At 37.1% G+C, this 18,961-nt stretch overlaps 1 protein-coding gene across 1 annotated transcript in view; it reads right to left on the minus strand.

The window, feature by feature from the left end:
• Positions 1–18,961, minus strand: part of AGPS (alkylglycerone phosphate synthase) — a 54,357-nt gene that overhangs the window by 12,570 nt on the left and 22,826 nt on the right. The window contains exons 9-19 of the mRNA XM_064162124.1: positions 16,081–16,206; positions 14,064–14,172; positions 13,515–13,642; positions 10,974–11,025; positions 8,551–8,627; positions 6,473–6,585; positions 5,055–5,124; positions 4,187–4,248; positions 1,537–1,626; positions 1,113–1,212; positions 81–138 (exon numbers count right to left, since the gene is read on the minus strand). Of these exons, the coding sequence (XP_064018194.1) occupies positions 81–138; positions 1,113–1,212; positions 1,537–1,626; positions 4,187–4,248; positions 5,055–5,124; positions 6,473–6,585; positions 8,551–8,627; positions 10,974–11,025; positions 13,515–13,642; positions 14,064–14,172; positions 16,081–16,206 (985 nt within the window). The remainder of the gene's footprint in view (positions 1–80; positions 139–1,112; positions 1,213–1,536; positions 1,627–4,186; positions 4,249–5,054; positions 5,125–6,472; positions 6,586–8,550; positions 8,628–10,973; positions 11,026–13,514; positions 13,643–14,063; positions 14,173–16,080; positions 16,207–18,961) is intronic.

Raw genomic sequence — 18,961 nt, forward strand, 5'->3', positions numbered from 1 at the left:
AAAGTTTATCACCAAATACTTTATCTATGTATGAATATTTAGTAGTATCTAAGAGATTAACAGTAGTCTGAGAACATTACCTCCATGGTGATGTGACAGACTTCCTCCATTGGCAAGTATTTCTTCCCTAGCAGCCCTCTAATAGGAAAGAAGGTGTTAGTTGATGGCAAAGGCACAACATTTTTTAGTTAAATCCTTGCTTTCATACTCATGTACACAGGTGTATTAAGTTTCTGAGGTAATTAGGGTTCACAATACAGGTAAATATTACAGTTCAAGTCTGCATGTAAATATAAACTGGGATTTTCCAAATAAGCATTAGCAAAGCCAGAACATTTCAAATGGCATCTGTTCTAAGAAGGCCATTATTTCAGAATAGAATATTCTGGATCATTTCCTCCTTGCAAAAACTACTCTAGTGGTTGCGATGCTCATATGGTGAAGTGTCTACAAAAAAGGAAGAACAAAGAAACTGGAAAACGGGCTCCCTAGAGTTGTTAAACACCCATATTCAGACCAGAGTTTAGATTCTGGTCAAGAAAGCAAGACATTTTAGAACTGACTTTTATGAGTGACCTTTGTAGCAGAAAAAAAAAAAAATAAGAAACAGTAGACCTAGACCAGTGCTTATCTAGGCCTAAACAGAAATAGCCACAACAGTTAATTCTCTGGAACAGCATAAGAGAGAGATCTTCACATTCATTATACTCTACATAAAACACTATCAACAAAATACCATCCCTAGTTTTACCACATATTTTAAAGACTAGCTGAGTATTAATGAAAGAATTAGTTTTGTAAAGCTGCTAACAGAACTAAGGAAATATTGTTTCCCATGGATTTAGCTTTTATGGTTGATAGTTTCTGGCATCCAAGAACAAGCTTTCCTGTACTTTGGTCAGAAGTATTCATTTACTCATGTCTAAAATAGTCACCTGCTAGTCTTCACCTGGTGTGCTACATTAGTGTGTACCTCTTTCCCTAGCTGTTAATATAAAGGCTTTACAAGTAGACTTTTGATATCTGTCCTGCAAAATTCAGTTAGCATGGGTTCAGCAGGTATTATAGGACATCAGCTTCTTCCCCTTAACTACTGTTTTTTTATACATTACCTCAATTTGTTCATAGACATGAATAGGATCACTAATTCCTCTGTAGTTAAAGGCAAAGTAGAAGTAGACACATGCACCTGCATCATATGTCTGTGTCACCCTGTTGAAGAGAACTGCATTACCAACAAAGCTTTATGGTATTAAGCCAGCCAACTATGCTGCATTGCACTAATCAATTTTCTGTCCTTTTTGCTCATATTTCATGAGTAACAATACTATGACTTTAAGAGTCAAAGCTTTTAAGTTGTTACACTTGATTATCATGTATATAAGCAAAAGTGCCAAGACTAAACCCAAGTTAAAGAGGAAGGTCAAGATTAGCACTATCAATAAGATGCACTTTACCTAAAAGTTTAATTACCTCTCCATTAGTTCTCTTACTAGGAAAATATTCAAGAGAAAAATTTTAGGTTGTCTGACTTACCTGCAGGTTGAAAGAGGAGCAAACTGAACACCCTTTTCTTTGCATTCTCTTACTATCCTTTCCTTTACATTTCTACAAAGGTCCAAAACTCTGTAAAAGAAAACAATACTGATAAAAATGTAAAATCTTACTATATGATTTTATGCAAGATCCCAAAAAACACTTCAGCTTTATTTTTTTTTTTAAAGTATGACACAATAGAACAGAAGATGACCTTTGAGAATCAGTTTTAACTATAATGTTCAAAAAGAATAGTTCTCATCAACACTAGAATTGCCTTTCTGTACTTTTCCCAAATAGCAGGTGCTGGAAGCATAAAATAGAAAATTACCAAGCTCACTGCTGGTGATAAACACATGGAGACTCAAACAAGCAAAGTAGCTGGGTGGAGATCTGTGCTGCCATAGTACTGGGAAGAATGGAAAGGGCAGGGTGAAGGCCCACTATTCCATCCTTTTACCCATCACCCATGGCACTGCTGACCAGAGATGTTACACCAAACACAAGAATGTTTTGTGCAACTGATAAAGGAAAAACTGGATGACCACAGTCCCACCCACACATTCTGCACAATCGTAGATAATGAGGTACAAATATTGCCCACATTTCCTATCTCATTGGAGGGCATCAAGAGTTCACCACCAAAAGGCAGGGACAGATCAACAGGTTTGTTCCCCTCACACCCTCATCCCACTCCAAAAGGGGGTGCTTCTCTGGGAGACTGAGTGACTAGAATTGTATTTTGAAGGTATAGAGTTAATTCTGTAGTATAGTGTATTTATCATCAACAGTCCTAAAAGAATCTGGGTATGTTTCATATGAATAAACAACACTATTCATGGACCCGACTGCTTCTCTTGAGCGCAGCTGAGGCTGTTCATGTGCCTGCTGTTGGGCCTCTAGCACATCACATTGGTGCAGCTACTAAGAGATAAACCCATCTGCCCTCAGCCCCTCTAATCTGAGGACCAGCTAGAACAAAAGGAGGTCACTCTCTTACCAAATATATCTCTAAATTCAACAGCAAGTTTACTACAAAGTGGTGTGTAATGAAAGCTCTTTTCCATAAGGAATGAGTCATAATCATTCAACAGAAAACATAGGTTGCCTCTTCCAGTATGTCTTCACTTACTTTCTCAGCAAAACTGCCTAAATTTTTGGCAAAGCACCTCACAGTAGAAAAGCTTGAGATCTCCAAGGTGTTGTATGCTATGCTATGACCCTATCATTGGTATATTGCAAGGCCAAAACTAGAGGTACTCCAGCTGTGTATTAGTTTGCCAGCTCAAAACGTTACAGTTCTTATAGAGCAATGAGCCATTAAACCTTGTTACAAGCCACACTTGTTTTGCCCTTTTTATTTTTTTCCTAGGACAGACCTAGACACATCCCAACAATTGAAAGCAGTCACTGTTTTTCAAATGGCCATTTCTTCAGTTATATGTTCTCCCAAGAAGGGCTGCAGCTCAATGTACAATTCAAACTAAAACATTTTATGCAGATTTGACAGTACTTTGCATACTATTGGAAATAACATATGGGAGAAATCTAGCCATACTGAGTAAGCAAGTAGAGCTAAATATTTTATTCAAGTATCTTCAGTCTGTCAGGAACAAGGTATCTTGTTTTATGGAAAGTTATGAAGCTCTTGTAAGTCAAAGTAGAAAAAAGTTTTAGAATCATAAAAATCACTTAATTTGAAAAAGACCTTTAAGATGGTCAAGGCAACATTCTGAAAGCATTTGTTTTGTTAAGGACAGCTGAAAATATTTTGTTAAACATAGATTAAAAAAAAAAAATCATTCTCTCCTAAAATGATGGAGAGGCAAAGCACACTGGTGACTAAGCAGTTAGTATACTTCAGTATCTATAAAGTTGAAGTAAGGTAACAAGCAATTTTGCTTTAAAGTTTTCCTCAAATTTCTCCTAGTCATTTAAGACACTATCACAGTTTTCAAAGCTGAGACTGGAGCTTAGCACCACCACTAAATTCAATGGCACAGATACAGGCTTACCAGTATAAGTTGTCACAATTTGCACACTTCCCACTTCGCGTTAAATACTCTAAAGCTTTGACTCAAGTCACCTTAGATCCTGCTTAAGAGGTTTCTGGCTTGCCAAAAGGACAGAAGCATCCAAAGTCATTTCATATTAAGATATGTTGTAGCCAAGTATTTTTCTAACATAGCTAACAGGTAAAATAAGCTTCAGAAAAAGATTTCTGGGCAAAGTTATCTTTTTTTGCTTTAATTTTCCTGAATTACTAGGGAAAGAAAAACTGACCCTCACTACAAAATTCTCTGTGTGAAATACACTGCTGATCCCACAAGTGACTGCTCATCACACAATATTGTCACCACTGCCCACCTTCCTAAACTGGACAATTTCAAGTCCTGAATTTGCTGTACATAAGCTCACTTAAGTAGAAATATTACTGAATTTTTGTATATATTGCACTTACAAAACCCTGATATGTAATTTACTAGAAACTTTGGCAAGAAAACGGGTGGAAGACTTGAGGCAGATCAGGAAGCCTTCAATATATGTGAAGTTTAAATTCAGTTTCCCCACGAGCAAATATAAGTTAGGAATAATTTGAATGAAAAAAAGCACAAGTTTTAAGCAATTCTGAAGAATAATCACGGTTTACCTATCCCAAGGAACAGATGTCTCAAATGATTCTCCTATTACATAGTAATCCAGGCCCAGATCCTAATAAATAGAGAAAGGAAATTATCAGTAATATTCAGCATCAACATCTGGCATTCCAGCTAACTGTTGAGCAACTTTAGTCAGTTTGTATGAGAAAACCAGAGAGTCTATTTAACAAAAATGTCCATCATCCCAGTGACATGAGTTTATAATTACAGAAACAGGGATAGTTCTTTGAAGGTAGACACCAAAGATCAAGATGCAATTGCTACAGACAAATTGTCAGACTGTCAGCACACCTGCACTAACCAAATATCAGTGGAGCATCATGCACAGAGCTAACCAATATAATACCTAATAGAAATACTTGTTTGGAATGTAATTCCTATCTAGGTAGAACAAAAACAAACATTCTGCCTCATTACATATAACTTGCTGAAATAAAGGGAAATTCAGCAATTTGTCCCTGACTTATCACAAAAGCCAAATAAGATCTATCACTCAAGATGTGCATACTATTCTGGAAAAAAAAAAAAAGAAGAAAAAAATCTTTTAAACAGACTACATTTCTTAAGAACAGTTGCAGCAGTTCAGACTAAAGGTATGTTTGTTCTGGAATTCTGATTCAAATCACAGTCATAAGCAGGTGTCCAAGAATAAGAGCTGAGTGGGCACATGAGCATTTCCAGTACTCTCCCAGCCTCCAGTTACATTCCACATAAATTTAACTTCCATTTCTTAAGAGATACAACCTCTCTGTGAAGTCTGAGATATTCAAAACAAGCTGCATTTATATTTCAGAGAAAGCTCTTTAGAAAGGTACTAATTAATGGAAGTTTTAGCAGGCAGACAAAAAGGTGACCTACTCGAAGGTATGCGATGACAAATGTCAGCATATATCCCCTCTGTCCATTATCTTCTCCTGCTGCTAAGCCACTGCAATTAAAAATAAGTTATTATTTTCCAAAGTTAATATCAAAAAAGAATTAGAAAAATACTCTGTCAAATATATGTGCAAGTTTAGCTGCCTCCAAACTGCATTAAAACAGTTGCAAATAGTAGAGTCTCCTCACTAGAAATGAGAAATTACTTTAGACAAGATCTTTTAACATTTTGGCATTTCTCTTTTCGTTCCATAATCTGAAGTGAGATGAACAATAATAAAGCATTTGATGCAATCTTAAAACAGTCTTCAAACATCACAGAAGTGCAAGGGAAACAGAACTAGACATGTTAATTTGTAAGAATATGTGTAACTGCATTTCTTAGCCTGCTTGTGCACTTAGGCGCTTTCAAGTCATGCAAGCAAGACTGGCTTAAGATCCCAAAAGCATAAACTGCACACCCTGGACAGTATTAATGTGTTTTAGACCATTACATGGTTTAGCGTTTTAGACCAGGTTAAACTATTGAACACTTCACTGATAGCATTAAACAAGCAGCACAGACAGTACCACTTTCTAACAGACAATAAGCAAAACCACTCAGAGATCAAAAGTGCTATTATTCTTATCATTGTATGTTAGCAAGCTGTCCACACGAAATCCACTTTTATAAGCTCTTTTAAGCACTGTGAAAATGAATTTCAGAACAGATAGCCCTGAAACAGATAAAACAATGCTTATATTTGAGTAATTGAGACTAATACTAGCAATAACTTTCTTAGAAAGGTGTATTCTTGACAAATCACACTTAATGATGGTTTCCAATCACATGTAATCAAAGCAGGACAGAAACTACCTGATTATCCAGCCTGCCAACCTCAATGAATATTTTGTTTCTTTGTAAGAACAAAATACAGTGCACAGGACAGAAATTCACTGCATTCCTTTAACTAAACACAAATACTTTTTAAGCAAGCTTCTCATATTCATGATATGCACACATAAATTCTGCAAAGATTTAATAAGACCCTTATGATTTTGTCTTCCCCTTCTGTAGTTCAAATTGTGTCTAGTACCACAAAACAAGCAGCTTCCATGTCCATAAGCAATTACAAGGGCTAACTTCCATTAATAACATCAGTTCTATATTTAGTCAAATACTTATTTTTCTGCAGTACACAAATAGATGAAGTTTTTCAGCGAAGTTCCCCAAAGTAATTGGTTAGCACAAACTGTATTTATTCAAGGGAATATTCAATAGCTAATTTATTATTGCCACTTTTCACTAGTAAACTGAGAACATACCCATACAGTAATCATTATAAAAATAAGGCAATCCTATTTTTTCCTTCATAGTTAACTCCCAGCTTCATACAAAAAAAGTTCTTTGAAAAGCATACCCAAACTTGGTGGCAATATCATAGACTTGCTTTTCATGCTGAAGAACCTTCTCTCTGTCACCCTCAAAGAGCAAGGTAGCTACACACAGTATATTGGGATCAAATCCTTTAAACTGCAAAGAAAAAGCTTTTCATTATGTCATAGTCTATGCAGTACAAGTTTCCACTTCTCAAACACACAGCGTGAGCTCTGGTTAGTAAGTGTTGTTGCAACTGACAGGAAAGATTAGGAAAATAAATGTATTTCAAAAATTCCCTCCCCAGTCAAGTTTTTCCTTGGCAGAACAAGCATTCACAAACCAAATTAAATTAGAGATTATCTGTCATCTTTGTTCTCCTGTTAAAAAGCAAGACAGACATCACAGCTATCTACATATGGTAAAGTAAGAAAAAGTCTTCCCTCTGCTCAAAGCATTCAAGTCATTTGCATTCTATCAACTATTCCTGTATTAAAGATGGAAAATTACTATCATGACCATAAATGTCATTGTTCTCAAAATACTTGTATCAGCAGTGTGTCACAGAAAAGCTTTATGGAAAGAAAATAACGTCTAAACTTGTAGCAGTGAGCATATCCCAGTGGAACTAGGGACAACACCAAAGCCTAGCTAACAAAAAGGCAAAAAAAAGAAAAAACTATATACATGTGTGTGTATGTACATATGTGTGTGTGTATATATAGCTGCTACAGTGATAAACTCCAAGGACAAGAATAAAGACCTACTAAGATGCTATTAATAGTCTCTTCTTTTTCTAGAACCACTTGTATTTCATCTATCATGAAACTTTTCGCCTATTCTGCCATCTTTTGGTTGTAATGTCAGATAACTTCTTGCAGTTCTCTTTAAGAGACAGTAGAAGAACAGTGGGAACTAGTAGAAAAACAGTATCTAGAGCACTCGTCTATCAGTCAACTAGTCCCAAACTACATGAAGGAGCAAATAAGAGTTTGTCTCTATTCTCTTTAGAGGTATCAGTTAATGATTATTCCATTCAATAAAATAACTGTTAATCTGGTATGTTTTTATTTGTTTGATGTCTGTGAGTTTTTTTATCCCTTTAAGCTTGCTCCTTTCTCTACTCCTATCTCCCCTCACAGCAGGGAGTTTCTCTGAAACAGCAGTTGCTCATATACACCAGGGACTGAGCCTTGACTGAAGAGTTCCAGACTGGTCACCAAACTGGAATATCTGCATCAGTATCACATAGCATTTCTCCATGTTTTTCTTCTCCTGCAGAACCAGAAGCAGTGGAATCGGCATACAATATCCTTTGGTGATAACACCCCCAGAAGCCGTGACACTTGTGGCTGACTACAGAAGTAATATATTGCCACCTAGGAGTGTTGCAAACTGACAGCAGTCTGCCCAAACTTTTACTACTTTAGCTATTCCCACACTACAGCAGATCAGGGACAGAAGGCAAGAATTTTGGGCTACTTGTAAACCCAGCAGGGATTCCCTAGCAAAATATGTGGCATCTTCTACTTCAGTACCACAAGCAAATGCAGCAGAATCAACATCAGCCACGATCTCTCAGGCAAGCCTACTAATTGAAGATGCTCAATATCAAGATCAGAGTGGAATGTTTATCACCTCCTATCTAAGTTATCTAAATCCAAGATGATGCTATTTTCTGCATACCAATACCAGTATTTGCAAGATCTCTATAGTTAGCTAAAAAAAAAATCTAGTTAAACATAGTAAGAACATACCCTCACAAAATCTGGGAAGGACAAGATATATTTAAGTCCCCACTCCATCAGTACTAACTGATGATCAGTGGTTTGCAAGCTAAACCAACTGCTTCCAGTCTTGCTCTGTCATTTTCTCACAATTAAACAAGACACATTAAATTGACATATATGACTAGGGAGAACAGGTCTCACAGAATAAATCCTCAAACAGATAATCTCATTTTGTATTAAACTACTTTGAGAATCTCAGGTTGACTGATAGTACAATGTAGGATCTGTTACACAAACCTAGCTGCATTAGAAATAGTATATGGAAAAAAACGATCTTGAATTTTATGAATAGCATGCGAAGACCAAAACAGTATTAAACCCCCAAAGTTACCTTTGTGATGTAGAATTTTTTCAGTCCATCCAAAAATGATGTAAAAATGGAAGCAACTTGTGGTTTAAGGGCATGACCTTTGGCAAGAAGTAGAAAAAGTTGTGTTAAGGCCAACAGTAGTGCTCTTAATATTTCCACTTCAATGCTCAAATAAAAATACATCTTGGTAGTCAAAGCTGCAAGAATCACTTGGAGAGCTCTGATTCTCCTAAAGAGTTCTCTCTTATTTAAAAGATTATTTAGGGGAAAGATTTCATTAGTTTTTTTAAGAGGCATATATGCAACTGTACACCTTTATTTCACTTGACACTTTAAGGTTGCTCTAATTTAGATCTTCACAAGTGTATGGTGCATGGAAAACTGTAAGAGCAGTTCATTAGTTTTTACACTACAAAACTAAGCAAAATCATGACTTTTTTTAAGTTATGCCAAAACCACTGAAACCAATAGTCAAAAATGGAGCAAAGCACTCTTTTTCCTTTAATGGTTATGTCACCATTGCACAAAATTTTCTACATAAAACTAGTAATTGCTTCTTTGGGGAACCAGAATTACCGGGATACATAAATGGTGTCTTGGAGTCTGTTAAATTAACCTCTCTGCCTCAGAACTAGGTTTAATTGCGACCAAAGTCTTTTACTGCTGTTCCATGGTTTTCAGTCACAAGCAACTTCTTGAACTCTCACTACTGCTTCACTTCAATGGTCTCGCAACTGCCCTACATGCTGTGAGCCCAATGCATAAGGAAAGTTACACGCCATTTACATGATACTTTTTTCTGAAATACTTCAAAGTATTTCCTCCTGAATAAAGCAGCACTTGATTGCTCTCCTTCCCTCTTCAGTAAAGAGAGAGACTCTGCAGATACAAACAAACCTCAAGGACTACACCTCTAAGTACATTTAGCTACGTAAAAGTGCAGCAGACAACCACAATTTGTGAAAAAACTGCTGGATTTCAGCTTACTTAATAGTGACTACAAGAAAAACCTGTATGGACACACCTGAAACTGTTTTGCAGGTCATTGTATAAACTGCAACTTCAGATCAAAGCTAAAAAGTAGATCTATTTATTCAGTTTTGGGTTTAAAGCCTGTATTTGGTCAAACATCTTCCTAACTACAATGAGAAAAATCTATCTGCTCTTTCATACACATTTGATAGAAATTAGATAACACTAAAGACTGATTGAAGCAAGCAGGAAGGCTTGTTGGGATTTCACAGAATCAGAGCATTAGAGGTTGGAAAGGACCTCCAGAGATCGAGTCCACCCCGCTGACAAAGAAGGTTTTCCTAAGGCAGGTCACAGAGGAATACATCCAGATGGCTTTTGAAAGTCTCCAGAGAAGGAGACTCCACAACCTCTGAGTAGCCTGTTTCAGGTCTTACAAACCCTGGTTTGGAAAAACAAAGTTCAACTTTCTCAACATAACCATATTAATGCCACTTGAAGTCATTCTTCATCACTGAGCCTTCTGTTCAGAACAATCTTCAGAAATCCTGACTAGTTCAAGTGGTATTTAAATAGAACTTTGCAAGGTCAATCACACTTTGTCTTTTCATCTTCTGAGTACAATCGAAACACTGAACTCTCAGCAAGACCTTCAAAAGTTCTGTGAACTATTAGCTTCAGGGTAGTGGAATTTTCAGTTCTTCTCAAGAGTGCCTTGTGTCAGAACACATCTTTTGCCAAATTTCCTCCAGTATAAAATGACAGCTTTCCCTAAGAATTGCTTAAAAAGATTGCTCTACATGTATGACATTATCTTATTTAGTAATTTGAACTAGTAGAAATTTCACAAAATCTTTGTATTCAGTAACCTTGTAGTAGCTTCATTGACTACATATACTTAAAGCCTACAGCTCAGTTCTATTAGTTTGCCCAGTAATGGCATTTACTAGATCTGAGGTTCTTTTTAAAACAGCAGCACCCTTTGAACAAGTAGGTCACTGCCTCTCTCCTGTCCAAATCATCACTGCCACATCAGAACATTTACCAAAAAAGTCTGCTACTTCTCAGGAAGCTGTATACCACTTGTTACACTTCTATGAGATTTAAAGGAATCAATCAACTTACTTTGAAGGTAAGGTGCCTGCATTATAGCAATTTTATTTTCATACATGGTTTCTCATTGGTGCTCTTAGCAGGAAAATGTTTCAAGTACTACATTATGAAACTATAATCTCTGCTCATTTACAGCAAAATAGAATAGCAGAATTTCAAAGTCTCCAGTAGACCCCATGTCAAGAGTGGAAAGGCAGCCAAAAGTCTTGTGCATCTCTATGCAGAGCATGGCTCCTTACTGACTGACATAGTCAGTGCTCTTTACCCAGACACAAAAGACAGGCTTCAGTTTAAGTTTTAAGTTATTAAAAACCCAAATCCTTGGAAACATAGGTGTCCAAGATGATCTACATACTTACCAAACTGGAACTGTGCATTATCAACAAGACGAATTGATGCAGGAGCACATCTCTTGGGGGCAAAGTCAGAGGAAAGAGCAGAAAGAAGGAAAAAAAAAAGATTATGTGCACAGTTTTGCTGAAGTTTGTGACAATTTGATTTTCATGTAAGAATATGTACAAGAAAGGCACACTGATACCACAGACCTAAGGCCAGCACCGTCACCAAAAGGAGGCCTGTAAGCTTGTTCTCACCAGAACACCAGCACCTATTAGGTACGCCCAGCTACAACACACTAAACATTTTCAGTTTAACTTCAAGTCAACACAGGAACAGTACAAGGATTTTTGTCTTTCAAGTACTGAATGTTTTCCTAACTTGCCACATGCACTAAACATACCATACTCAATGTGAGTATTAACCTTATGTTGCTATGCAATCAAAGCTACACATACATTACAGATAGATTGAAAAACCCTAATTGTTATGAGTTAACCTTGGCAGGCAGCTAAGTACTACACAGCTGTTCACTCACTCCCCTGCAGTGGGACCAGAGTGAAAATCAGAAGGGTAAAAGTGTGAAAACCCACGAGTTTGGATAAAGACAGCATGATAACCAAAATGGGGGGAAAACCCAAGCAAAACCAAAAACATCAGAAGTGACACAAAAAGTAATCAGTTACCACCAGCTGACAAATATCCAGCTAGTCCTCAAGCAATGCTAGCCCCTGGAAAACCCTCCAGTTTCACTTCTGATCATGATGTTGTATGTTATACAGAATACTCCTTTGATCAATTTGGATCAGCCATCCCAACTGCGCTCTGTCCCTGCCTCTTGTTTGCCCCCAACATACTTGGAAGGAGGTTCAGCACAGCTAAAACACTGGTGCCTTAACATCATTTTGATCACACGTACAAAGCATAACACCAAGCAGGCTGCTATGAAGAAAAGTAACTCCATTCCAGCCAGATACTAATGCTCTGCCTTCAGACTCCAACTAAAATCTGTATCTGGGTCCAATCTAGATTCTGCACCGTACTGAAGTCTGAAAACCAGTTAGAACAGATATCCTCAATTAAGCAAGCTTCTGGTCATACATATGCCTACAGTGTGTAACCTGTGATGGCCATGTTTGGCCATTCTGAAACATACAGCCAATGTCAGAATGTCAGGCTAATCTTTGTCTAAGCACATGGATACAGGAAGTACACCTCCAGCACTTGGATATGACATATTCACTCTCAATTATATATCACTAGTGTGTATTTTGTCACACAAAAGGAAAAAAGAACATGAAAAACTAAGACCAGGCAGGAAGACAGAAGATGGATAAATGGTTTAAGTAAGACCAACTCAGGTTCATTACTCTTAAGTAGACCAACACAGTCAAGAAACAGCAATCATTGTAATTACAAGTTAGATTGATGCAAGGGGCAACAAGAGAGAGAAATAAAGAGGTCAAGTAAGCAGCAAAAAAGTAGACGCAACAGAAGCTTAGAAACGGAGCAACATTAAGTGGCCAGTTGTGTCTTTCCCCCACCTTCTAACTAAGCCCATAACAAGAAGATCCTGTTTTTTTTCTAAATTGACCTTTCATCAGTCATATGATAAAGCATCCCCAAATAGTCTGCTTTGATACCTGCAACAGGAAGAATAAGCACTAGAAGCATGACAGAAGAACTGCATATGCTAGTCAGCAGCACTTGCCACGTCACTCGTATACCAGCTTGAACATCTGGCTTGAAACGTTAAGTCACTAATTTAGCCCAATCACTGGGGAAAATAAAAAGGCAAGAGCTCTGTTCAGTTTGGCATTAAGTAAAACATTTCTGAAATTACTTTCCCAGTTGAGGGTATATTCCATTATTCATAAATACTATTTGACACTTACTGCACAGTGCAAAGAAAAGTCAGAATAAGACAGTTAAGAAAGAGGATAGCCAGTCCAAGATTTGCTTAGAAGCATAGCCATGAGAAAAAAATGTTACACATTTTGGATACCCATGTCTGAATTTTGCTGCCTGAAACTATCTGACCACTCTTCAGAAGGGTCTACTTAAATACTACAGTGTAAGCACAATTCCACTTCAAAATATCCAGCCCACCTAAACGCCTCTGTGCTTCAGGAATGTTTTCTAAACATAGGCCATATCCCTCCATAGCATGACTTTTGTTCATTCATCACTTCAGAACCACAATAATTAATCTGTCTTTTACTTGTACACTACAACTTCCCTTTTAGATATAAACTAATCTGAGGACAAAGCTCTCCACTGAAGGAGATGGAATGCCAAATTTGGAGTGCTCTGAAGTATGCCAACAACTCCTACTGTAAAACAGCCATCAGAAGTCTCATTCACAAATTGCCTCATAATTTCAAGCAAATTCAGAAAATGCTCAGTCTTCAACTGCATGATCTCCAAAAGCCTCACGGACCATACACAAGAGTTCATGTCTCAAATCCTTGGTTATCAGTTGCCAGAAATAGCAGAGCATTAGGCACAGCCTTTGTGCTAGACTCTGTGTTCTTGAACAAAGTTAATATCCAGCTTTTCCTTACCTGCTTTGCCACTTCCCTTAAGCAGGCCACCCCTCGTTCAAAGTTAGGGAAGACCACAGAGCCATACTTCTGGTATTCAGGAACAGGACGAATCTTTATTGTAACTTCAGTAACCACTCCAAGAGTTCCTTCAGGAAAAAGAGAAAAACTGAGTGAAGTGTTGAAGTACCTACTTCTTCCAAGTTACCCAATTTAACCATTTACCAGGATGGGGTAACTTAACACAAATCACAAGTCCCACAAATTCTATTGCAGCAGTAGGTGATTTATTCCTGACTATTTACGTGGTGAATTCTTACAACACAGCCTACAAGTCTAGTAACAAATGTCGTGACTTAGAGGCTAACTCCACAGAACTGTTTTAAACACCATTCAAAGTTGCTTAGCTTTAGGTGCCTAATTAAGGTCCAATTTATTAGCCCAACAATTTCATGCCTGAACAACACCACCCATATACACACTTGAAGCTAGATCACCGAAGGTGCTCAAATCCTCAAGCCACTACAGAAGCTGAATTAAGATGCAGTTACATGAAATTGCTGTTTATACCTTCAGATCCCATAATGAAGTGATGGATATCAGGTCCTGTTGACATGCGAGGTACTTGACAGTTTTTTTCTACTATTCCTCTAGGAGTTACCATTTTTATATGAATCACCTGTTTAGACAATATGCAACGACTATAAATACTAGCATTAAGCACAGTTTTCTTGGTATGGTATTTTCTACAAAATGTGTATTCAGTTTGACACAGTTCAGCTTTGCAGAGTTTTTTTCACATTCGTTAGGCAGCCTGAAGAACTTTGAGGATAACCTGAGGACTGTTACCAACAATTATGTCTAACATAGCATGGTTTGCCGACACAGACTGCTTCCAGTTCTGTGCCAAATCGAATTAGACACTAGCTACTTATAGGCAATAACAGTTAGAATTGTTTTGTTCCTCAGTGCACACAGTACTCCATAAATAAGGATTTTCATCAAGAATATACACAGTACTTCAGAGAAAAAATGAGGATTTAGATTTTACCTAAACTTTGCTTTAGAACTGCTTCTTGATAAAGCTAACAGAATTCAGTCATTAGTTGCTACAGAAATATTTCTATTAGGAGGAAAGACAGGAGTAAGCTTTGCAAAATACATTAACAATATTAAATCTGCCATAAGACTGATGCATATGTAAGGCTACAAGCTTGTTTTCTTGAAGTATTTTCCAGTACTACTGCGTCCAGTTTTATTCATGAATATGCAATATGGAGCCCCTATATGTTTTTTAAATCCTTTATTCACTTCTATACCAAGGAAGGGTGAAGTTTCTTTAATTTGGTTGGTGTCTTGTTTTGTTTCATTTGTTGTCTGCTGGGTTATTTTGTGTGTGGCTTTTTTTGTTTATTGTTTCTTTGTTTTCTCCTGAAATCAAGTCTTTAAAATGAAGCAGAACTACTGAATTTCATCTAATGGCTGTAAAATTTTCATCCTGCTCAGAGTTGTTCAAGAATTCCATTATATGCATTTTATGAACTATTGACTCCCTAGTAAATGGATTTTAGGCAGTTTTATATAACACACCATTCAGTAACACTTCAAGCAGTAAGGGGCAGATGACACTAAGTGCTAATAGTTTCAGTTCGGCCCATCCTACTGGATAAAAACAACTGTGTCATTCCTGCCAAGCTCAGTCACTGATAATAATATGTCACATCTGTGCACAGAAGAAGCATGTCTGAACTATGAGCTAATTTAAAGCCTGAGGTGATGGGGATAAATTAGTGTGCTGCAGGAATGAAGGAAAGAAACCTACACATGTGGAAGGATTACTGTACAAACTACGAGAGAAAGCGGCAAATTTACAGCATAAAGGCCACATCTGAATAGTGATGATTTAACTTCAATACTCTCAATATATCTGTTGTAACAGAAAAGATACATTTTTAAATCAAAAAGTATGCTGTAAAAAAAAATTTACCTGGGTTAATACAAAGGTGAACCGTTTTAAAGCTTAAAACGGATTCAGGAATAGAACACTGCCACTTCCAGTCCACTGCTTCCTTCCTGAGGGTTCCTACAGACCATGTGGTGGCATTAGACTTCACCATTGTGTATCCACATGGTCAAGCATATCAGCCTACTACTTTGAAAAAAAAGACTACTAGTGTAGGAGGAGGTAGGAAGGTGGAAAGAGCTAGCTGCTGTCAGAGAATCCACCTATATAACTTGAGGAACACATAAGAGGTAGGAGACAGCATGGACTTTTTGGAATCACCCCAAAAGTTTGACAAGATTATTGCACTGGATTAATAGAGTACCCAAAACAGTCAGAAGAAAGCACCAGAGTAAAGTTAGCGTAAAAAAAACATCCTTAAGCTAGTCAGTCAGTACCAAAATGAAATTGACTTTTAGATCAGTAAAAAGGATTATTAGTATTAATACTAAAAGCAAGCAAGCATTTCAGTCAAGATTTGAAGCCAAAAAAGTATCACTTAAGAGCATCACAATTCCCTGTCGTTGTGAGCCATTATAAAATGTTACAAACAGAATAATTAGACAAAGTATTAGAACTACTTACCAGATCTTCAATGTTTCCATAGATGTTTTTTTTCATGCCTGATGCTCGTGTTGCTACCCATCCTCCTAGTGAACTGAATTCCATGGAGTCTGGTTCATGGCCTGTACAGAAGCCACTTTCCGCAAGCTAAAGAAAGGGAAAAGGAATTCATTCCAGAGAGCCCACATTTGCTTAGTACTCCAAAGTTCAGTATTCAGTGTCTTCTTTTTTAAACAAAAAGTATTCTGACCACACATCCATTTATTCAGGAACAAGTGTCCACAGCTACATGGTCCAGTCACTAGACCCTACAGCTTCCTCAAGGGCAGCTAAAGAAGTTTGTGTCTAAGTTTTGTCTTTGATATGTAAATGAAACAATTTGATTCTGCTTCTACTGTGCACATGCTGTGCTACAAATCAGCCTGTGTTAGTTAAATACTTCTCCCCCATCTTTTGAAACTAAGACCTCAAAGGTGTGAATTCAAATACTTATGGGAAAAAATGGTAAGTAACTAACTGCCAATCTTGCATAAATACTGCCAATAAATCAGGCACATGGTCCCTAATGTGATATACAGCAGGTCTGCAGAAAATGTGACCAAATCACCTTTACTTAATTCTCTCAAGGAGTGATGTATTTTAATATACAGCTATCTGGTTGGGCTTCCTGTATGAAATGCTGTCAACTACTTGTGATTCAGATCATGCATTCCAGTACATTAACTCATTTCTTGTTTTTCTGTATTAGCTTTGTTTTACCATCTGCACAGCACCTGAGGTTGACTGGATGCCCTCAAAATCACAACAAAGCTGTGAGACAGGAAGCATTGAAGATATTTAGCAATAACTGTGTTAGTGCATTTGAGATCAATTTGTACTGACCAATGAAAACAAACCACTTGGACATCAGTATTTAAGTATACCACTTAATGTAGATCATTAACTATGTTCTGTTGTACAGAGTGGTTCTAACTTAAATGACAAAGTCTTTTGTATGCAGTGTCCACTGTGATCCATGTAGCTCATGGTCCTCTCTCATACCAGAGGAGCCTGTGACTGTATATGCTTGCCAGACATACACTAAAGAAAGGTTGGAGCCTATACCCTACTCATTCCCCAAGACCACAAGAAATTTGCTTCACAAACTTACCAATTTCTAAAGTTTTATAAACACAATCACAGCAGAAGATCATGGTTAATTTTGTAAATAGATGTGCACAAAGTACTTGGTCTGAACTCCTTGAATCCTGTTGTATGAACAGCATGTGCCAAGAGCACTCACAGGACAAGGGTGAAATCATGCTATGTAGTTCGCAGATGCAAGACATCTCATCCAGAAAATATGAATACATCACTAGTTTTTTTTTCCTGTAAAATCACAATCTCACTGATAGCATTTATTAAAAACAGAGTATCAAATACTTTTCTATCTTCATTATCCCTTTGTCACCTTTAGTCCTTATTAGTTTTCATTCCACATTCTGATCTGACAAAAACAAGTGACTCTGGAACCTACTATCTGCAGTTCTCATCCATCAGAAAATAGTAACTTAACCATACCAGTCACTAGTTTAGACATACAAATGTGCCATGTATACACTGATTTTGAACACTTTTGTCACATATGAGGTCTTTCAAATCTGTCATTTGTTCAGAATTTGGTTCTTGATTTTAGTTACTGCTATGATGTTCATGAGATGGCCTACCAAGCCTAACTTCAGCACCCAAAACACGAGTGACATAGTAAGAGGCATCAAATCTCGAAGAGGCACTGCAACATAATTCCTAGATAACGTTGATAGCCTCCTAAGGAAATAGAAACTGGATTAGCTTCCAGTCTGAAGCTTCCTTAATACCAGCAAGCTGCAATCCAAACAACTTTTCAGTTTCCTTCACACAGTCCAAATGCATTCAAATTTCAGTGGAAGTCTGCACTGACATTGGCTATAATATTAAAATATAGTTATGATCAAAATAAGCACACCTTTGAATCCTAGTTTTAATCACATTCAGTCTGCAGATAATACTGGACTTCCAGTGTATGTAATAGTAGTTTTTTTAATATGCATAAGCACAGTTTAAATAGATGCTCTGATTTTGTGTTCTTTGCACACTGAAGAATTTGCTCAGAATCACTCCAGACTAAAATCTCTGTACTAGTTTGATTTAATATTGAATAAATTATCAAGCAGTACTCTTCCATAAGCAAAAACTTGATTGAAAAACTTTTTTGATCAAAAGTATTCAAAAAGAATAACTGCAACAATAGTATTTCAGCTCATAAAAGCCATAAGCAGCGAGGGACTATCATCCCTTAAAGGCCAAGTAGTGGCATTTAAAGGACAAATAGTTGTAAAATATCACACTACTATCCCAGAAAAAGGTCATTTAAATGCAGACAATGCTCTCTTTGGATTTTAATTCCAAACTCAAAAGAAACAGAACTGGAAAAGTTAGCATACCAAATGGTAAAAGGGAGCATAAGAGGCAAGAAAGACTTTTTCATTATTAACAGGTCTGTCAATCATGTATGACCAGTTTTTTTCTAAAAAGCAAGAGACCAAAAAGCTTTCAAATAACTCTTCAAATCACTGCACACAGTAAGTTCAGACAACATTTAGCTATTAAATCAAGACCTAGTATTTTTTAATAGGCAGAACTGCACATCAAAACTAGTAACAAACATCCCTAACTTGCTTCATTATAGAAGAGCGCTGAGAAAGATCGTGAGAGGCATGCTGCATATAATTTGATAAACAGCAATTAAAAGCCATTTAGAAAATTTAGTCTTTCACTGAACTCTTGGCTGGGGCAATTATCCATCTTTGCTGCTGCTCTCCAGCAACTGGCCTAAAGGAACTGCAACTGCATGTTAACCTTTGAGGAACTACATTTAGCCAAA

Source organism: Pogoniulus pusillus, chromosome 2 (genome assembly GCF_015220805.1).
Source record: "Pogoniulus pusillus isolate bPogPus1 chromosome 2, bPogPus1.pri, whole genome shotgun sequence".
NCBI lineage: Eukaryota > Metazoa > Chordata > Aves > Piciformes > Lybiidae > Pogoniulus > Pogoniulus pusillus.